Source organism: Eumetopias jubatus, unplaced genomic scaffold (assembly GCF_037043125.1).
Source record: "Eumetopias jubatus isolate StellerSeaLion01/CBP00866 unplaced genomic scaffold, mEumJub1_p1.0 scaffold_3, whole genome shotgun sequence".
NCBI classification, from domain to species: Eukaryota; Metazoa; Chordata; class Mammalia; order Carnivora; family Otariidae; genus Eumetopias; species Eumetopias jubatus.
Window position 1 is genome coordinate 47,710,500 of NW_028274809.1, and position 23,273 is coordinate 47,733,772.

Here is a 23,273-nt window from a genome sequence, read left to right on the forward strand (position 1 = left end):
GATTTTATTTTTATTTATTTGACAGAGAGAGAGAGACAGCGAGGGAGGGAACACAAGCAGAGAGAGTGGAGGAGGGAGAAGCAGGCTTCCCGCCAAGCAGGGAGCCCTATGCAGGGTTCGATCCCAGGACCCTGGGATCATGACCTGAGCCGAAGGCAGACGCTTAACGACTGAGCCACCCAGGCGCCCCTAATTCCTAACATTTTAAACTTTTTATAAAGAATGGAACAAATCTTTCATAGATCAAAATTTTGAAACTCAATCTTTTTATATAAGTATACTTTCATTGCATGTGGGAAATAAACTTGGTTCATGTTCTACATCTGAAAAGTGTCAATTACAGTACAAGTATGAGTAGATAGGAAGTCGAGCTGATTTATCAACTTTGATATTATCATTTGACAAGATTTACAATCATGTTTTCTTAGGTTTTACAACTGTGAAGCACTTCAACTGCTATATGCAGATGAAGAAACTAAGATTCAGATTTAAAAATCAATTTACCTGAGGTAGAAATGAAATTAGGGCCCAGGTTACCTGACTTGTTCATACTTAGTCTAATGCTTTAAAATCCATTTAAAATCCATTTATATTTGCAGGTAACAAAAGAAACACGGTACTAATATTTGAAAATAAAATGACAAAAAGGTGCTAGCACAAATTTGTCATTTATAAATTATGTCCATTTAAAATGCATCACCCTAATTTTTCGGGGAACTCAATGACAAAGACCCTCAGCTCAGTTTTCTGGTGGATTTGTTTACACTCTTTCATAGTAATCAAACTGTAGCATGTACTATTGTTAACACCATGGATCTCCACAAATGATGGTTAAGTAGTATTTAGTTCTGTAAGTGATTTTTAATTAGGCTGATATCTATCAATTAGGGAATTACTCTTTCCTACAGCATTATCTATAGCCTCTTTTTAAAGCCAAATTCATAGTTTACTAAATTCATAGTAGTACTGTCAGTATTCTACATAGTTCCGTAACCAGTTAAGAGAATCCTTTAAATGTCTGTGCCTTCTGTGGTAACTATAAGAGATAACATTTAGTTAAAATGCTCAAACTATAAATTCTAAGAAAATATTCATATAAAACCTTAAAGAAAAAAGGACCATATTTGGATTTTAATGTATGATGGTCTTTATTTACAACTTTATTGGCAAAAAAGAAGAGGGAAACATTTAAAACAGTTTAACACAGGGCATTGCAGCTGATTCTGTCAGGTTAAAGAAGATTCCTTTTAAATGTCCATCTAATTGTCCAAAGATATACAATACTGAATCTGCATACGCAGTTTCCTTTATGAAATACAGTGCTCATATTTTAGGCAGTCTTTGAAAAATATAAATACAAAGGAAATGAAATCACTCATTAAAACTGCATTAAATGAAGGGTATTTTAAATTTAAATTTATGTTGTTCTTATAATACATGCCCAATGAAAATCAAAAGCTGGAAAAGCAGTTACACTTCCTACTTGAATGGACAGTTACAACAATCATTTTCTGCAATGACCATTATATTTTCAATTTATCATGAACTACTCTGAACTTACTATGAGATGTAGCCAAAGTCAGAAGACAAGACGTAGGGAGAATATTCCTTTTTTGGAGGAGAGGAAGCCCTCCAGAATCAGCATGGGAAATAAACATCCTGTTGAAGAATTCTAGGTGGAAAAAAATTACTGTAGTCAATTTCAACTCATGCTGAGCTGGCTTAATTTTTTCAGACTTGTTTGGTGTCATTCTTCTAAATCAAGTGTGTTTAATTCTTCTTCTAGTTCATCCAAATCTTCCCCAGTAAAAAGATTTTCATCAACAGGAACAGCATCGATGGCTCCATTTTCCTGTCCCTCCCCTTCGTTGTCCTCTTCCAAATCACTTCTTTCACCATTTTCAGCCCTACCTCCAGAAGCTTCACTTAATTTGTTTTCTAAAAATAAACATTGAAATCAGTAAGGCCGAGAAACAGAAAACACTATTCCATTAGCAACTAACAGTCACAGATACTACATTCTTCCTTTTTCCATGAAAGCCTTCCTTCCCTAAGGTTACTCCAACAAGAATTGATCTTTTTCAAGCTTAAGAAAGTTTAAGCTCTACCTATACCTAGGTGCAAGTATGTCTACATGTAGTGCAAGTATGCACTACAGATCTGACTGCTTAACGGTTTATACATTTGAAAGTAAGATTTATCTTATACAATTCTGTGTTTCCTACATGACCTAGCAATTAGGTTTTTAAGCAGTCAGCTTCCACATAGTATTTTGAATAAATGATTATGGAATCAAAAAGTGTTTATCAGCAGCTACTTAGCTTTTGATTTGGGGAACAGTAGTTAAATCACACTAGTAATGCTGCAAATAGGTATGAATTCAAAAACATTTCATTTTTATCATCAAATTGTGAAAAAAGAACCTAGGGCTATGCAGCTACTTTTCTTTACAAGCTAGAAAAGATTGTGAAAACAAAAACAGTCTTTTCATGTTCAAAGACACTAATATTTACACAAAGACAATTTTTAATAGCCTAATTTAGATTTTAGCTATTTTAAATACCTTTGATGACAAAACTCTTGGGGGATTATAGACTCTGAAGTACTTGCAATTTTGCCTACTGTCACCAAATTCCTACTTCTAAAAGGAGCAAATCCAGTCTTCAGATTGGCATTAAGACAATGGTCTGACAGTACTCAGATCTCAAGAGGGCAAGCCAGTTTTTCGTGTTATAACTTGCATTCCTTTATTGTAAAAATAAGATTAGTTTTTGCTCTCTCAAACTTTGCCTTGATTAGTATTCTACCTTTTTCTCTCATACTAACCAGGCCAAACGTTCACTTCTCTTTAAACTCTTCAGTCAAGGCACCATTAGACATAAATTTTATCAACAAGCCTTACTACCCAGGCTTTCCCCCATTCTCACTCTTAATTAAACTCATTATTTGTATTTCCAGATCTTGTTTCCTTTTTTTTTTAAAGATTTTATTTATTTGAGAGAGAGAGAGAGAATGAGAGACAGAGAGCATGAGAGGGAGGAGGGTCTGAGGGAGAAGCAGACTCCCTACCGAGCAGGAAGCCCGATGCGATGCGGGACTCGAGGATCAGGACCAAGCCCAAGGCAGCTGCCCAACCGAGCCACCCAGGCACCCCCAGATCTTGTTTCTATAACTAATATCCTTTAATCTTCCATTTTTCTTCTTCTCCCAGATCTTTTTCCCCTGGCGTACAAGCCCTTCCCATGGCCATGTCTCCCCCTCAAAGTTTGTAAGAGTGACTTATTTTTCTCCTCATTCTTTTTTTTTTTTTTAAAGATTTTATTTATTTTTTTGAGAGAGAGAGAATGAGAGATAGAGAGCATGAGAGGGAAGAGGGTCAGAGGGAGAAGCAGACTCCCTGCTCAGCAGGGAGCCCGATGCGGGACTCGATCCTGGGACTCCAGGATCATGACCTGAGCCGAAGGCAGTCGCTTAACCAACTGAGTCACCCAGGCGCCTCTCCTCATTCTTCTTATCATTGCAGTCCTGATGAAAACTGGTACCCTAATTCCTACAACTCCTTTCTTATTGCAACTAAAGAATTATTTGCAGCTCTCATCCTACTTAATTTTTCTGAAACTCTTCTGTTTGTCCCTCTCAGTGTCTTCCCCAAACTTTCTCTTTTGACTACCCTAACTGATGTTTTGCAGTGTATTCTACAATGTTCTCGTGGTAAGTATTGTGCCTGGGTGAGTTCATTCACTCTGAGCTACCAATGAAAATGACTTTCAAAAGTTTTCCTCCTGTGAATGTCTACACAGTATCCTAGACAATGCCACTTTTGATAATTAAAATATCTCAAAATCATGAGGTTCCAAACTGATTAAGTACATCTCCAAATTCATTTTTGTCCCCTTCCACTTTCAGTTAATGGCTTCCATATCCACCTAGCCACCCATTCTACAGCTTCCACGACTCACTACTTCTATATACAGCCAAGCCACACATATTTATGTTACCGATCTGGTACCTGCAGACATCAAAGTTTGCCAGTCTGGTCTAACTGTCCCCCCTCCCTCTTTAGACAGCTTTCTAGTTCTTAGAATCACACAAAAGTTAGCATACTTACCATCCTTTTCTGAAGTATATGTGCTGAATCTTTCAAGACTGGCTACAGTAATACCTGTCTCATCTACATCTCTTGGGATATACAGGCTTAAATCTATGTCATTTACACTCACTGAATCATCAACCTTTAAAAATATAGAAAAGAAAGTTGTTACCTGTGAGAACAGTTTTCCTAACTTACCTTTACCTCTGACATTTATCTTAGTGAAACAAAATTATTACTAATGCCAAGTGAAAAGAGTAACTGACAACTGCCAAAATTCACTCCTTTTCCTAAACTTCTTGGGGGGCGGGAGAAGCAATGCCGTATTTCAAGTTTCTTCCTCTGACATAAAGAATATGACATTTTTATTTTCAAGTCAAAGACAGAGGCTGGAATTTTATACTATAGAAAAAATGAATAATCAGCTATGTTTGCCTGTAACTAAGTGATTCTGCTGTTGTCTCCTGCTCCCTACTCTGTACTTTTTTCCCCTACTCTGTACTTTTTTAGTCTCTATCCCATTTTTTCAGTATAAAATATTTTAAAAAATCATTTTCCTTTTAGAGGGAGAATAAAACACATACTTTTTAGCTAATACATATCAGCATATAACTCTACCCCAATCACTGTTCTATTTTCTTTATAAAAAACTATAATTTTATTAACTCACTTAATTCTCATAAGTAGCCTGCATGTAGGGATTATCATTATATCTTTATTACAAATGAGGGTAGAGACCTACAGTGTAGGTGATTTCCCAGGTTATAGTCAGGATTTGAACCAAGGCCCCAGAGTTGGTACCCTTAATCATGCTACTCTATTGTTATTCTCTATCGTTTCTCTCCATCAATGTGAGGGAATGAGGTGCCAAAGCTTCTTCTTACCTCATCACCACCTGTTCCCTGGGTGTAACGGGTATCATCTGCTTCCTCATCATCATCATCAACCAGTTCAGGACGAAATTCAAACACCTCACGACCACTAATCTATTCAGATACACAAATATATCAACTCAGGGTAAAATTAAAACATTTCTTGGTCACTGATTTCAGACATAAACATGATTAAATTACAATAAATTCTTGCAGGACACAGAAATTATAAAATGAAAGAAAGAATAAAGAATCTCTTCAGGTGAGTTTGGGACGTACCACTAATGCTTTCCCTGCCTTGAAGTCTGCTTTCCTTCTTTCCATATCTTGCTCAAGTTTATCAATCTTTTCTTGTCTTTTTCTTTTCTTCCATGCAAGAAAAGATTCTAGAGTGATTTTGGTAACATTTGGACCTAGGGCAGAACGCTGCAAAGACAAAAGAGTTGTTTTTTTCCCCAAAATCACCTATAACAACATTTAATAGTCTTCTCTTAATGCAATTAAGTCCTTGCCTATAACTGTTAAAACATCAAACTTCGAATAAACAGATTTATTTTCATTTTATATAGCAATGAGCAAAATGAGTGTTCAGAGATACAAACATTTCTAAACACAGTAAAATATATTATTCTGAGCTGGATTTCTTTTCAAAACTGAAGGTGACTAAAACCTGTCATAAAGAAAAATAGTTTTAACAGAAGTCAATTGCTGAAAACAAAAAATACAAAAAGCACGATGACAATATCCAAGTTTCATTTGTGTTCCTCAGGAAATGAGGAAAAAAACTAGGCAAAAACACCATCTGCTCCTCAGAGCCTATAATCAAGTAATAAATGTATGGAGAAATAATACTTGCTGAACATCTGCCAGGTATTCAGTATTAAATGCTGTCTACACATATGCTGACACACTGATCTCCACAAATAAGCAAACAGAAAGAGATGGGAAATTTATCAAGGTTAACAGCTAATATGTGGTAGAAGCAGGATACAAACAATCCCAAATATACCTGACTCCAAAGTCTCTATTTTCTATTACAGCATAGTGCCTCCTATGAGACACTAAACAATACAGCCATTTAAAAGTGAACAAATGTATATAATCCCAACCTCAGACATTTACACAACATACTTAGACAATCCAAAGAAGGCAAAATGGATGTAATTTGAAATATACAACCCTAAACCTAGTATTTCCAATAATTTCAACATTTTCTTGTCACTCCCCGGAGCCCCATCTACTATCTCATGGAGTAAACGTCTTTTGTGCTGAACCAGAAATGAGGAGCAGAAGATTCTCTTCAATGAGACATATTCCCCTCTATCAACAGAGTGAGGGTTTTGAGCCCTGGGATGATGATAAAACATACAAATGGAAAACTGTAGGAGTTATCTCCTTCAATACATATTACTGATTAGTAAAATGGCTGAAAAATAAGACATCAGAAAAAACACCTAAACTTCAAGTTCAATCAATCTGCCAATATGATTTTAATGAATATATTAGTATATCAATCTTATGGAAATAATTTGATAAACCAGTGGCATAAAAAATTGTTTCATAATCCTAAAATTACTGTCATGATGGGCTAGTGATTATGGTTAGGTTTACACTCTAGACGTACAAGAATAACTAAAGAAAAAGTAAGGCAACTTTGGGAACAGGTCACATTTTTTCCCCCTTTCATAATAACATGCTATTGCCCCCAAGTGGTAAATATTATAATTTCACAATAAATACTGCTTTAGTTTTATAGTAGGAAAAAATTCTAGTTACCTCTCTTTCAATTAGATCTTCTAATGAAATTTCATCTTCTTTCTCTTCTTTTTTTTTATCTTTTTTCAATACAAATCCAGGAGGAAGTGCATGACGATACATGCAAATATCACCACCTCCAGGGCATACCCAAAACCAGCCGTATTTGTTGTTTTCAATAGCTTCAAGGAAATGCTTGCACACCTGTATAGAGACAATATTATTCACAAGTAGTGGCTCAGTGTAGTCCATTTTCAAGGTAAATGCTTAAGTGTATGGAACAAGTACATTCTTATTCACATCCTTAGGCTATTCACTTTTCAGAGCACCCTTTGTGCAGAAATGTACATATAAATTAATCTTAAAATACATGAAGATCTATATAAAATTTCTATTTTCAACATTGTTCCAAATTCTGAATTACACAAAAGGACATGCCTTAGTTTTAGCTTTTCAGCCTTTGTAAATGCAATCCAACCTTGATTTTTAAATAAGTAAAAAAATATGAATATGGTTATAAAAAAACTAAAACCAATGATTTTGTTTTGATCTTTCCTTAAAAACTCATCACATTCAATAATAATACAAATACAATTTGAATTACCTGAAATTATAGGCAATTTCTCACATCTAAGAAGGGAGAAAGAAAGCAAGGTACAAAAGGAACACAAAGGATAGTGACTTGGTGCAAAATAAAATTGTATTGAAGCCTCAGGTAATAAACTTTAAAAATAAGAAGTACAAATTAATAAACAGTATTCTTTTCCTGAAAAAAATACAACAGATATAAGTAAAACTAGTGTTTAAAAATTTTCTAGCACACCAAGGTTTTTCACTCTAACTGCACTACAGGTAAATATGTGGACATGAATGCTGGGTCTGAGAAATAAGGTACAAATTTTAAAAGTACATTTCCTGGAATACTGGAGCCACTGCCTATCCAAAACTCATTTTGCAATTCATAATGTGACAATATTTTCACCTTCTTGATTTAAAATCTCCCTATCATTAAAACAGAGTAGGTGTTTATCAATTCTCCCTCCATTCACTTTGCACAAAAAAAATAAAGAATTCTTGTCTGAATATGTGATTGTGTTCATCCATATTTAAGAGAAAGTAAAATCAAAGGCTTGAATAGGAATCTAATTTTGTATAACTTATACTTGCAAATTCCAAAACAAAGCTTGATGCACTTTATGAAAAGCTCCAATAATTTAATAATCCAGTAAAAAATAGCAGCAAATACCTTGCCACATAATTCTCCCTAATGATAAATATCACAGCAACTCAATTCAAGAAAAGGACATACTATTTGAGTTTTTGGTTTTTTCTTTTCCGCCTCACCGTGCTTCTTGTTCACTACTTCTTCCAGTTTTTTCTCATCCCAATTATCCATAGTATCTAAAAAAAAAAGAGATACAAAAACTAAATACTGTAATTTTATCTACTGTTCCCAAAACATATTGCGTATTTCCTTAGATAGGAAAGCTGTATCATAAGACTTATGACCTAACACATTTTCTTTAAATGACACCAAAGACAGGAATAAATAGTGTTAGGAAATTATTCACCAAAATCCCATGCAATTTAGGCAAATGAGAAGTTAGTACTGGAAGAAAGGGTGAGACAAATCCAAAATAAGTTAACTGGCTTTTATATATCATTTACTTAATCAAAGGACATAATGGTGTCAATTCAGATTTTATGAAAAAGAATTTTTTTTTTAACAAACACAGCCTTCTTCCTAAACCAAAATATTCTTCAAGTATTAAATACCTTAGTAACAACCAAAAGATATTTTTAAGAAAATGTCTTAAAAAAATACCTTTTTCAAGTTCTTCATCTCTTGCATCAATGTAAACACTTCGCTTTTCACACTTTCTCTCCAGAGTCAAGTCATGAGAGAACTTACACTTATCTCCTTTGGTACACTGTCCTTGCTTGAAGAATGCACACACCACGGATTTGGGATCTGCACCTATGTCAAATGGCACATGGTATTTGTATTACAATCTGCCAGATCACAAAGTATAGCTTCTATCTGAGATATAATTACCACTTGTGAACTTATTTTCCATTCACCGATGTGAGAGGAAAATACCACTTACAGGTGATTAAGACATTTCTTTAAAGTTCCTTCTACAGCATTTTATATCTACTTTTATTTCTTTTATTCTTACCATTATTCCTTCTATTCTTACTCTTATTTCCAGGGACAAACTCATAGGTTATTCCATAGTAACTTGTCTAGTTTGAGTCAATGAGGTAGAGGCAAAAGAGAAATATAAATATACTTGGAGATATACTGCCAAGAGTTTGGAACTTATAATTTATAGAATCATAGGTTTGTCTTGGCCAAACCAAAGAAGAGATATTATAAACCAACTAGTAGACTGTTTAAATCCTTAATTTCTACTTAAGCGGGGGGCTAGTGGCTGGAGTTATAGTTGTACAATCACATAGCTGAGCACATACACAGAGGAACCATAAGAAAGTCATTGATATAGTTTAATTTTGAGAAAGGGATTATCATTTCCATAGCAGACACATTGGCTTATAATATGAAGAAAATATACATCAAAACAAATTGAGCATTTTTTAAATTGAAGTGTAGTTGACACACGTTACATTAGTTTCAGGTGTACAACATAGTGATTCTACATGTCTATGTGTTATTCTGTGCTCACCGCAAGTGTAGCTGCCGTCTGTCACCATGCATTGCTATTACAATACCGTTGACTATTTTCCCTATGCTGTACCTTTTATCCTCACGACTTATTCGTTCCGTAACTGGAAGCCTGTATCTCCCACTCCCTTTCATCCATTTGCCCATCCCAGGCCCCCAGCCCCCTCCCCTCTGGCAAACCATCAGTTTATTCTCTGTATTTATGGGTTTGTTTGTGCTTTTTTGTGTGTGTATTCATAAAACAAATTAAGAGGTTTTTAAACATGAATTACATTTGATAAAAATAATACTTCTGACATTTAAAGTTTACCTTTACTTATTTTTTGAGCAGCAACTACAGGTTTGAACAGCTCATTTAGTTCTTGCAATTCTTTCTTCTTATCATCTTTCTTCAATTTCTTTTCAGCTTCACTTTGTGCTACCTATAATATTCCCAGGTATAATATGTAAATTTGGTTTCATATAATAACATTGTTCTCATTATACAATAGTACATATAACATCACTAACATAACAAAAACGTTTGCACATTTATGTGTATATAGTCCATATCTCTTAGTATCAGTGTTACAATGGCCTTTCAATATATATTAAATGGTGTGGTTAAACTATTAAATGAAACTGCGAAATCTTATTATCAGCTGACTTAAAAAAATTCATAAATGGTACCATGCCAAGTAAAAAGCATATTCAAAAGCTTATAGCAATAAGCATTTATTAAGCATTTGCTACATGCCCAGCACTTTTAGTAAATGGTTCTCACCTGGGATTTTCTTCTTATGACAACCACCCACTCCCCAGAAACATGAGGGTGCCTTTTGAAGATCAGAAATGCAAACATCCGGAAATGCGCAGTCCCACACAATAAAGAACTGTACCACCCAAAATACCTATTACCCTTGTGGAAAAACACTGAGCTAGGTCAATGTGGGCGATTAAACAAAACAAATATGACATATGACATAGTTCCAGGCACACGATTTACATACCTAATATGATTAGAGGATTCATCCAAACATTTTATATGTCAGGTCCTACGTTAGATGACAGGGAATACAAAGATGAAAAGATAAAGATGCTTATTTAAAGAAGCTCAGAATCTAGTGGGAAGACAGACATGTCAACAACTATAATATAATACATGGTTCTCTGGAAACAAGGAATGCCTATGAAAATTAGACTGAGCTAATACTTTACGGATGAATTTTTCTGATGGGTAAGAAAAAGAGCCAGCCAATGCAAAGATACAGGTACCAGAAGGAACAAGGTATGAAAAACATCAATGAAAAGTTTGGACTGTATCAGTAGGTGACAGGTAAAACTCCATGGCTTAAAGTATGTCAATGACACAATCAGATTGTATTTTATAAAGATCACAATGGCAACTATGTGAAAAGTGGACTAGAAGGAGCCCAAGAACAGCAAGGAAAATTAAGAGGCTAATGCAATTGCTGTAGGCAAGAAAACACAAGAGCTTAAAATAGACATTAGTAGCAAGGATGAAGAAAAGGGGTGAGAAACAGCTCTTAAGGAGGTAGAACTGATAGTACTAAGTGAATGACTAGACGTAGAGTATAAAAGAGAGGGTGGGGTCCAGCATTATACCATGTATGGTTAGTGCTGTTAAATAAGACAGGGTATACAAGAGTAACAGGTTTCAGGGTAGAAGGTGGAGATGAGCTCAGTTTTAGACATACTGAGTACGAGATGCTTACAGAGCATCAGAATAGAGCTATTTAGAAGGCAAGTGGACAGGGATCTTGATACGTGGAGAGACAGTCTGCTTTAAAATAAAGATTTTAAAAATAGCTTACAGATAATAATTAAAACTTTGAGTGTGTATGAGATTACTCAAGCACAGCATAAAGAAATGATAAAAAAAAAGTGAAAGAACAGAAGACAGTTCCTTGAAGAATACCAATATTAAATGAGCCAACACAACCTTAAAAAGCCCATAAAAGGGTCCAAGAAACATCAAAGATACAGGTAGAAATCCAGCACAAAAAAAGTACTTAAGGAAGGGGAAATTTTAGGAAGGGAATGGCCAAATGCTATAAGGTTAAAGACATCCCAAATCCTGACTTTCATCATATGGTAGATGTGTTTAAATGGAAAAATGTGAAAACATTTTTTAAAAAGAAAAATTTAAGTCATTTTATCTATAATAAAAATATCCTTGGGGCACCTGGGTGGCTCAGATGGTTGAGTGTCTGCCTTCGGCTCAGGTCATGATCCCAGGGTCCCGGGATCGAGCCCCACATCGGGCTCCTGCTTCTCCCTCTGCCTCTCTCCCTGCTCATGCTCTATCTCTGTGTCTCAAATGAATAAATAAAATCGTTAAAAACAAAAAAATATCCTTTGCTCATTAGGCTAATCTCAAACATTTATGGGCCCAGAGCAAGGATACAATGGAAGCCCATAAACCATTTTTGTAAATACTTGTGAGAAATCAAACTAATGCTAACTAAGTAAAATATGGTTCGTACCCCTACTTGACAAATATACCTTGTAACCTGGAAGGACGGGTTCAAATTTAAAATGCTCAGGATCCATGGAGTTCCACACTGGAGCACAGCAGTAAAACAAGAGTCAACTCCTGGCTCCTCTTCCCACCCTGAGTTTCATCCCACCATGTGTGTGCATGAAGGGGGAAGGTGTGGGGAAGGATATGGTATAGATTCAGATCTGTCCATACTCTTAGCACACACCCTTCTTTTTTGTATATATGCTGCTGAAGTGAACACACAACCTTCCTTTGACTACTTCAGGCATATTGACAGTACAGTATACCCTAAGATAAATATAGGTAACATGACCTTTGCAGGCCCTGAAGTATTATGGAGAGGGATGGTATAAATTCCCTTAACCTCACTGACTCCTTGCCTCTGGGAGAGCGATGTCTGGAGGAGACATAGAGTACGGTCATCCTCTACAACACAGGGCCTAGAGTGGGGTACCTATTGCCTGGCTCTAACAGCAGGACTGCTGCTCATTTTGCAGATAAAAGCCCAAGTACCCAAGAAATTATCAAAAATTCTAATACTGAATGTACCATCAATCCTAACCACCACCACCACCACCACCACCACCAATTTTATGGCTTTCTTGGGTCTATGAAATATAAAATTACCAGTCAATATACTTCCCACTAGAAGAAAAAATAGGGAGATGAGAACAGAATTGAAAAAAAGGAGTAAGGGAAGAAAAGTAAATTCTTTTCACACACCTATATTCACAAGAAGATTCACATTATCTTCTCATCTAACCACCACAGGTGCCTTACAAGGGTAACTGCCCTTCCACTGTATAGATAAGCATCACTAAATAATTTAAGTTCATGTAACAAATAAGATGACTCCAAGATCTGAGCATATATTTTTATTAAACCAGACTACTAAATTAGCAGCATGGAAGATCAATAGGTTTTGGCTCCAGAATCAAGCTGGGTGTAAGGAAAGAAAAATGTTGGAGGCAGTAATCTGTAGACAGTATGTGTGAGAGAAGTTTCAGATTGGGGTCACAAATATATATTCTGATATTCTCAGATGAAAAAAATATTTCCAAAAGATAAGGAAAAGGACAGAGTGGCAAAAAAAGTACTTTTTAAAATAAAGATGCATGTATGTAAAATCTTAAGAAAGTGAAAGATCTAAAGAACATGAAGAAAAGGAGCTAACTTTTTTGAACGCATTGCCGATGGGTAAAATAATTTCAAAATTCATATGGAAGGATAAATACCTAAGAAGAGCCAAGAAAAATATAAAAGAAGTAACATTTGAGGGAAAGGACTTCCCTTAATAGCTAACAGAATATGTTACTAGGCCACTATGGTCAAAATCAATGGGATACTGGTTTAGGGACAGACAATAAATAGAACAGAAAAGAGAATCCAGGAGTAGATCCTACCATATTTGAGACTACTATATGTCAACAGTGGTATTTCAATTCGATGGGATAAATGATGCTGGTATAAGTGGCTATTCATGTGAAAGAAAATTAACTTAGTGACATATAAATTTATGACAAATTATAGACTGTAAAAAAATAGAAATCTAGGAAAAACACACATAATCTAGTGGTGGTGCAGACTTTTTAACTATATTTTTAAAAAGCTAGACAAATATGACAAGAAATAAAAATTGTACAGCAAATAAAACAGAAACATCACAAATTATCTGTAATGCAAAGGTGTCTCTCATAAACTGACAAGAAAAAGACAACCAGAAAAGCAAAGGATGTGAATACACAAGTCAGAGAAGTATAAACCCAGACAGCCCACAACCATATGAAAAGATACTCAAAACAAAACTAAACAACAACAACAACAAAAAAAAACAAAAGATATTCAAACTCACTAGTAGTGAGGGAAACAAAGTAAAAAATGAGATCTCAATTTATACTTACCAGATTGGAAAACATTAAAAAAAACTTTAGTACCTATAACTCATGCACTGCAAATGAAAATGTGAAGGATTACAATCTCTACAGAAACTAATCTAATTTATTACAATTAGAAATCTGGGGCACCTGGGTGGATCAGTTGGTTAAGCATCAGACTCTTGATTTCCACTTAGGTAATGATCTCAGAGTCAGGAAATCGAGCCCTGGTTAGCTCCGAGCTAATTGGGATTCTTCCCTCCCCACCCAACTGGCGCTCTCACACACTCTCTCTATAAAAAACAAATAAAAAAGAAATCCATTTCCCTTGATCTAGAAATGTGTCACAACTTATGCCACAGAGATAAAAGCAAAAATGCCTGTTAAGAACCCATGTACAAGGACATTCTTGTAATATTGTTCTAATGTCAGAAAGCTAGAAACAAAGTGATCACTTATACTGAAATGGATGGATATACTACATCCACATTGTAGATAGTATGAAGCCATTAGAATAAACTAGAGCTATATCAAAATGGCTTGGAGGAATATCTAAGACATACTGCTGAATAACAAAGGCAAGATGCAGGAAAGTTTTAGAGCAGGATTCCATTTTGAAATACAATTACCATACCAAATACTTCTATCTGTAACAGATGCCTTATTACAACCATATGAAGAAAATGCAGAAATTTTAAGTTATTTACCTGACGTGGATTTTGTTGACCAAACTTAACCTGATGAGTGACAGCCTTAATAAACTTCTGTTGCTTTGCTCCTTTCTTATTCTTTAGGCCAAAAGTTTTGTCCTGAATGAAAAAGAGTATAGAAATATCTTAGCAATTTATATTAATTTCTTATCTATTTTTTTCAGTCATATCTAAAAATCACTCTTTCATTTACTTGCTGGTAAGAAAACTATTCTTTCTTATGCTATATAAACATGCAAATACTAAAACATCAAGTCAAGCAACAAATGACCCAGCATCCTTTACAATTCAATACATACTTACAACGATTGTTATTAAACCTGTTACTCTATGATGCTTTTTCCAAAGTGTGTTTCAGAATATAAATTCTACAGGATGTGCAAAGTTGTAATACAGGACAAGATGACCTACAGTCAAGGAAGTTTAGGTAAATGCTTGGCTAACATTGTTTTTAATTCTTAAGTATAAGATATCTCAGAGCCTTTACTAGAAGGGATGCAGTATTGTAGCAATTCTAAATCTTTTTTTACTTCAGAATGCATTCTTCTTAGAGTACCCTAAGGGATTATGTACTATAGAACACATTTTAGGGAATACTGCATAGGATACAATACTGCACTGTTGTCGTTTTTTAACTGTATTTATTTTTTATGATTTATTTATTTGCACTGTTTTTTTTTAAGAATTATCTTCTCAAAACAAAAAAATTTTTAACAATTTATTTAAGGGTGCCTGGGTGGCTCAGTCAGTTGGGCTCTGTTGTTCTACTGAGCCAGTTACCAACCTATCCATACACTATCAATCTTTGTAGATTGAGGTTCAAATAAATGTTTAATTTTATCCTTTTTAAAATTTTATTTTTTTTAGTAAGCTCCATGCCCAATATGGGGATTGAACTCATGACCTCGTGATCAAGAGTTGCATGCTTAGGGCACCTGGGTGGCTCAGCTGGTTAAGCACCTGCCTTCGGCTCAGGTCATGATACCAGGGCACTGGGATCAAGTCCCACATCAGGCCTTGCTCAGTGGGGAGCCTGCTTCTCCCTCTGCCTGCTGTTCCCCCTGCTTGTGCGCTCGCTCTCCCTCTCTCTGACAAAAAAAAAAAAGAAAAAAAGTTGCATGCTCTACCAACTGAGCCAACTAGCTGCCCCCTAGATGTTTAATTTTAAAATGGGAGTTTGCATCTTTCTCACTCTTGTTTATGGGTGGATCTGAGAAAGGAAAAAGAGGCAAAAAGGTCTATACTTTTGAAAGGAACCTGAGACCTCTGAAAAGAATTTAGTCTGAAATAAATTGACTATTTTAAAGCTTAATTTTGGTATTATTTCTGAGGGAAAGGGACAAGGTAATAGGAAGAAAGTTTTGTAACTACAGAATACCCATTGGAAATGAAAAACAGTATTGATATTAGTATTTGAAAACATCCAACATGACATAACTTTATAGAATCTCAAAATCAATAAAATGGATCTTTCAATTTTCTTAACACTTGCAAAGTTGAAGAGTTTTAGTTCTAGAAGGTTCTCACTGGGAAGTATCTTTTTATTCATTAATCACATCTATGTCCATTCATATACCAAAATTTCACTTTCTCCTACTTAAATTTCTATCCTCATGTTTTAATATCCCATCATATTTTAAAATTCTACATGAATTTTCTATAACCTACACATGTAAAAAATGTAGGATGTATATACATGTTGAACTTGAGTTTTTTATGGCTGGTGTCCCTCGTTTTTATAGGTAAGAGTTTAACATTCAATTCAGTAAGAATAAAGGATGGTCAAGTATAATGTGATATATGAAGAGAAATGAGCCCATGCAGCAACTGGGTGTGAAATGCCACTTTCCTTTTACAAAACGTGCATTCTCATGGGAGGCGGGGGAGATGAAAAATCCTAGATAAAAATATCAAGATCAAAGTGCAACAGCATCTACATAAGCCTTGCCAGAGAAGAGCATAACTAGGGTTCAAACCATGCCCCATAGGTTAACCACAGAGAATAAACAAATATGAATAAACAAGGCCAAATAGCAAGGTAGATACTGACATGAAGATTTAGGAAAGAAAAAAGTGCTCTAAGGGGACTTGGCTAGCTAGAAAAAAAGTACTCATGACAACAGCTTCTGATAGAGGTATATAAACTCCAGATCCCAGAATAAAAACAGTTTTTCAGGTTTAATTACACTGCTTTAGCACATAATTAACCAGCCTAAAAGAGATAATGAATGAGTTGTGTTTTTAAAGTCTCTAATTAGGTTAGAGCTCAGAAATTATTATTTTTTCCACAGAGACAGGGGACACATCTATTCAGCATTCGTGAAACCTAAACTCAACATATATTTTATTGAATCCCCTTAACAATCTTATGATACATTATCTCACTCTCTAAATGTTACATTGAAGCTGAGAACTGTTCAACAATTTTTCTGAAGTCAGACTGTATAGTGTAATGATTTAAGAATATAAGCTCTGGAGTCAGACCACCAAAGTTTTAAGCTCAAACAAAACTGAGCAAATTACCTTCTTTGCCACAGTTTTCTTATTTGTAAAGTGGGTCTCACTCTAACCTTTCAGGATCGTTGTGAAAATTAAGAGAGTTACTACAAAGATGTAGCGGAGCACGCTGGTTAACAATAAGGGGTCTGCAGCAACATTTCCTGGGTTTGAATCGTGGTTCTGCCAATGGCCAGTTTAGTAACCTTGGGCAAGTTATTTAACCTCTGTGCCTGTTTCCTCAATTATAAAAAGGGTGATGATACTTATCTCAGTGAGAGAATTAAAGAAGCTGCATAAATTTATCACTTGTACATGGCTTGTCTTCTCTCCTTTCTCCAACACACTGATAATTATGTCTGGCTCACTAAGTGTTAACTATTAAGTGACACAGATGATATTTGAACCAAGGGATGTTTGACTCCAAGCAAAGTCTTTGTTCTTTCCACCATGAAAAACTATTTTCCAGAGAAACCGAGTTAGGTTACTGTGCAGGTTGGTACACAAAAAGCTTTCTGAATACCACACTGTTGATCTGGGATACCAACACCACCTGTTGAAAACAGGATGGTTTATAATCTGGAATACTTCAAAAGGGCTTTCTCCCTTTTTCTTGAATTTAGGACAAACACTTACGTGAAGATTAACCTGGATTTGGGGGTGGGGAGTATGAGACGGGAAGACTGGAGGTTACAATCAAACCCAAATCGTGCTTAAAATAAAACTGGGAAATAGTAGTCCTCATTGGATCAATAAGGTCCCAAAGGTTAGGTTATAAGGAAGGAACAGTGTGTGTGTGTGTGTGTTTCAGATTTGGGAAACTGAATACAAAGAAGTTTAGAAAACACGTATTTTTTTTTTTAAAGGATGGCTCCCTGAAGCTCCAAGAGCCTTAACATTCAGTGAACTCCATCCTTCACTTAAAACTGACCCCTTCTTTCCCTTCCCATCCCATTAAGTAATCATGCTTCTTTTTACAGCCAGCCTCCACTCCTTAAATAAGATGTCTGAGGAAAAAAGGGGAGGGGGGACTGGGAGAGCAGGTTAATACCGAATAGCACTCCAGGACAATCAGAGACTACCTTTTGGGAAACTAGGGTAAGCAGAATCTAGCACTGTTTTATTTCGTTAGTCATGTCTGCCTTCCCCGTCTGCCACATGCACTATCTAATGTATTTTTGTTCTCCACTCATGCAATGGATGTTCTACAGCTGGTTAATCTAACTTCAAGTAATCAACAATTGACCCTAAAGTTTTTCATTGGCAACCTATCGTCTCTCTTTTTCCATCCTTTACACATCTGGATTCCATCTCTATAGGTGTCTTATTACCATTTCCTTGCTGCTACAAGTCCTTAGCTGGACATCCTTTATTTGCACGCCCTACAACCCAAGGATTGTTTCTCTTTCCACAATCAAATCTCTTTCTCAAAGTTGACTTCAGTTTATTAAATGTTAGCTATAAGAAAGCAAATGGTATATGCCATTTGGGACAATTGCATGAATGTCTAACAGAACCATAACATCTTTTGATACACTCATTTCAGAAAGAAAATACCTATTAATCCAAACCAATTAATAAATTTTGGAAGGTTTAAAGAGGGAAAGAAAAAATGTAGGCATCAGAAGGAAATTATTTCAAGTGACAGAAAGTAAACCCTATACAGACAGCACAGATCAGTCTGGTTATTTCCACTAACTAGTTCTTTTTTTTTTATAATAAATAATAGCAGCTGCCATTTATTAACTATATATATGTCAAGTATTTTACGTATATCGTCTCATTTAACCCACAGCTCTGTAACATAGGAATTAGCTCCATTTTGCTGATAAGAAGTACATCAGTCTTTGCTCCCAGCTTCTCAATTTTCATCTTAATCCCATGCACTAGCCATCAAGATATGCTAGGGTTTTGGGGAAGTAAAAAAAAAAAAAAAGCCGCCTACAATATTTAACAAAGAGGTTTCCTAACCAGGCTGAGAAACAGAATTTTCTCTATATATCTCATTTCACAACAAATGATAAAACTTAACATTAAATTCATAGTATTGCTGTACCTCTGTGAGCAAATATCCATGCAAGACACTTGAGTCTACAAATCCTTACTACCATAAAAAAAAAAAAGATGCCCATCATATATGATAAATGGGAGGGGCGGGCAGGCTAATATCACCACTCTAAGGTATTTTTAGTCAGTTAAAGAATGCAGCTGTCTTATTTTGCATTTTTCTTAGGCTAAGTCTTCATTAATGAATCTAAGATTGCTTTCTCTTTACCTTAAGAATAACTGTGTACAAGATGAATGAAACCATTATATACCTATACTTTTAGTTGATAAACACTATCAATGACTTTCATGTACAATTCCTTAAAACAAAAGTCATACTCCTACCAATTAAAAATAAAATAACTGCATACAGTTAAAGTTCAATAATACAGGAGGTATATTTTGTCAGATAACATTTAATTTCATGACTATAAGAAAATTTCACTTTGTATCATGTTAATTCAATCTTAGTAAAGGAAAATGACAAGTAAAATGTGATCCCTAAAATGTAAATCTCTGGTTTACATAGCACTGAATGCTATGAGATCACCATTCCCAGAGATCTACTTAAGTGCCAGTAGTCCAGATTGTTCAAAAAGGTGACAGTAGACACACGCGTGAGGAAGACAGTCATTTGCTTTTAAAGTTCTGGCTATGCTGCTTCATCACAGTTCTAAATACTACAAATTGGCAATAAGAATACAGGTTCTTGGGAGGGGGGACCTGACTGCCTCGGTCAGTTAAGCACAGGACTCTTGACCTCAGCTCAGGCCTTGATTTCAGGGTCATGAGGTCGAGCCTCAAGTTGGGTTCCTAGGAAGGAGGAAGGGAGGGAGAATGGAAGGAAGGAAGGAAAGAAAGAAAACAAAATTAAGAAAAGGAAAAAAAGAATACAGGTTCTGCTTCAGAGTTTGAACTTGGCAAACATTACTAGAATTCTTTATAAGTGTGTTAAACCAGCAGACTTTAAAAATTATGTAAAAATCGACAAAGACAAGTTCCGATTGGGTTTATACTATGAAGCCCTGAGGGCTTTCACTGCTGTTTTTCAAGGCTGTAAATACCAAATATTAAAAACAGTAATCATTTAGGTATGCCTGGGTGGCTCAGTCAGTTAAGCCGTCTGCCTGCGTCTCAGGTCATGATCCCAGGGTCCTGGGATTGGGCCCCTCATCTCCTTGCTCAGCGGGGAGCCTGCTTCTCCCTCTGTCTGCCACTCCCCCTGCTTGTGTCCTCGCTGACAAATAAATAAAATCTTTCAAAACAAAACCAGTAATCATTTATAAATAAACATTTCAAAACACCCAACATGCATTTTGGTCGAGCTCTAATAAAATGCGCCAATTCCACAAAGGCTGTCCATTATTCAGGTATACCAGAAGCAGGAAAACGGTCATGGCTTTTTCCAATTACCTCCAAAGAAAACGAAGAACTGTTTAAAAGTCACTGATGATGGTTCACTCTCTTAGAAAACTCACTGGTGCAGTCATTGGAAGGCTAATATAAAACATTCAAGAACGTCAACAGTGTTCCTCGGCCATAAAGAGCTATAGGCTCAATGCACTAAATGAATATATACCAAATTCGGGTACGGCACTTAACACAGCTAGTGACACTGAAACAATCTCTTTTAAAGCAGAGTCGATGTTAATTCACAATGTATATTTATCGAGAGCTACGTACAAAACGGTGAGCTGCGACCTTAAAGAAACCTCCACTCTCTATGGAACTTGTAATGGATCGAAAAGGCCACGAAGTGGTAATCTGTTGACTCGAAAGAACTCCTCCTCCTAAGTGATGGGTAAAAATGGAACACAAAGGCTCGTCACGAGCCGACCCCCCAGAAAGAGTCTGGTCTGAGCCCATTCAGCGTACTTTTTAAAAACACCAGCATAGAAACGTCTTCAATTTTAAGGACTAGCGAAGGTCAAAACCCTGAAGCGGGAAGGAGAACGGGGTGCCCTTTCGCACCTGGGTGGGTGAAGGCGGGCGTGTGGGCGGAAAAGCAAAGGCTGGGCGCGGGGGCGCCAGCAGCGTCACTATAGCGATGAGAGGCAGGGAGCGTCATCATGGGGCTGAGGAAAGGGCAGTAGGCCACAGAGACAGAGGGGGACACGTCGCCCCGGAAGACGCGAGCGGGAGCCGTGGAGCTGGGAACCAGGAGGCTGCTTCCCTGAGAGCTCGCAGCATGAGTGGGGGAGGGTGTGGGTACTCACTTCAATAATCTTCTCCTTCTTTTTCTGCTCCGCCTTTTTGCTGCCCCCGGCCTGAGCCTGTTTCTTGGGGGGCATTGCGGAGACAGGTGGCACCGGCCAGACTTAAGCGCAGCTGGACACCGTCAGGGAATCTGGCCCTGCGGCAGAAGGAAGAGGACACGGGCCTCCGTCGCCGCCGCACCGCACGGAAAACGAGGCACTCACTCGCCGCCGAAACGCGGCCTTTGCGACAGGTCGGTGCCGCAGAGCATTGTGGGTAGCGAGGAGCGGCGCCCGGAAGCGGAGCTGCGCGTGCGCTTCTGCGGCGGCCGACCAGGAGGGGGCAGGGTAGGGACGTGGGAAAATGATTTGGCATCACTTGTGATGTCGCTCACCCACCAGGTCCTTTCTAGGTTGTGTTAGGCCTCAGGATCAATGGGGCAAGTTGATTGGCGCCCGTTGCGCTTTGGATCACCCTTCACGTTCTTTTTTGCTGAGAATGGGCGATTCTTTTGTCCTGCGTGCTCGGTTAATGTTTGCCCTTTCCATCCCCATCCTCAATGATCAGGAGCAGCCGCCGCAACTCAGGGCTGCTTGGAGGGTCACGGTACTCCCTTACGTTCTTCTCTTGCACGGATGGAACAGGGCTGGCGAAAACAGCATGCTTTGGGTTCCTGCGAAGCTTTATTAAGACATGGAAAAAGTTTCATTTGAAGGACGCCAGGGGTGGCTGCCCAGAGAAGAGGGAATTTGAACTCTTATGATGTACAATACTTAAAGTTATTTTCAGATATGAGGAAAAGTGTCTGGATGATTCCTAAAAACCCATTTATAATGTGAAATCAACCAAACCTAGTTTGGGGGTGGAGAGTACAACTCAACAACTTTCATAAAGTTCTTGAAAGTCTGAAAACTACTTGGCACATTACACACATTTCATTTAGTTATCACAAGGACTTCGAGGTAGGAATTGTTAACTATTTGCATTTTATAGATGAAGCACAGAAAAAGAAATATGCCCAAGGTTACGTTAAAGGCTGAGCCAGGGATTTCAACTTTGGCAGTCTCATTCCTATCTACATTCCTATCACTAATATTACAAAAGTCTAAATTCCTATCACTAATATTACAATAATGGTCCTGCTTATAAAAGAATGTGAATGAATGGTTGGCACCTGTTAATATTTCTACAAACCAAAATACTATTTTTTTAAAAAAATGTAATTTTGGCTGTTATTTTTGTTCCATGATTGTTATTTAAGCTGTTTCTGCTAGGAAGTATTATAGGGCCTAGAGTTATCTTTATAGATAAAAGTTTTAAATATTTTTCACTAATTTGCATAAGGAGAGAACTAAGAGTCCCTTTAATTAGTGCAATTGATTATTTGAGTAGTAGCTTTCTATGTAAGAGATAATGCCAAGGAATCCCAAGTACGGGTGTGTGTGCTGGTGTGTATGTATTTGTATATACAGATCTTCCTGAACTTATGATAGGGTTATGTCCTGATAAGTTGAAAATATCATTAAGTCAAAATGCAATTAATATATTTAATCTACTGAACATCATAGCTTAGCCTAGCGTACCTTAAACATGCTCAGAACACTCACATTAGCTTACAGTTGGGCAAAATCATCTAATGTAAAGACTTTTATAATGAAGTATTGAATAGCTTATGCAATTTGTTGAATGTTGTACTGAGAACAAAAAGCAGAATGGCAGTATGGATAAAGAATGGTTATGGGTCTGTTGGTTGTTTACCCTCGTGATCATGTGGCTGACTAGGAGCCGTGGTTGCTGCTTCTGCCCAGCATCAGGAGAGAGTATCTTACCACATACCAATAGCCTGGGAAAAAATTTGAAGTATGGTTTCTACCGAATGCATATTACCTTTGTATCATTGGAAAGTCAAAAAATTATAAGTCAAACCTTCATAAGTCAAGGACTGTCTGTATACACACTCATGAAACTTACTTTGTCTGGACTCCTGTCCCAGGTTGATGGACTACCCTGTCTTTTACTTACTTATTTACTTCCTTGTTAATCTT

The 23,273-nt window shown here is 36.7% G+C and overlaps 1 protein-coding gene across 1 annotated transcript; it reads right to left on the reverse strand.

The window, feature by feature from the left end:
- Window positions 1-1,123: 1,123 nt before the first annotated feature.
- ZC3H15 (zinc finger CCCH-type containing 15) lies at window positions 1,124-21,482 on the reverse strand. The gene is made up of 10 exons (XM_028125023.2): window positions 21,249-21,482; window positions 14,488-14,589; window positions 9,714-9,825; window positions 8,543-8,695; window positions 8,027-8,118; window positions 6,739-6,921; window positions 5,242-5,388; window positions 4,975-5,076; window positions 4,109-4,232; window positions 1,124-1,938 (listed from the first exon to the last, which is right to left on the reverse strand). Exons 1-10 carry the CDS (start codon window positions 21,321-21,323, stop codon window positions 1,748-1,750), a joined length of 1,281 nt encoding a protein of 426 aa, XP_027980824.1. The 5' UTR covers window positions 21,324-21,482; the 3' UTR covers window positions 1,124-1,747.
- Between the last annotated feature and the right edge of the window lie 1,791 nt (window positions 21,483-23,273).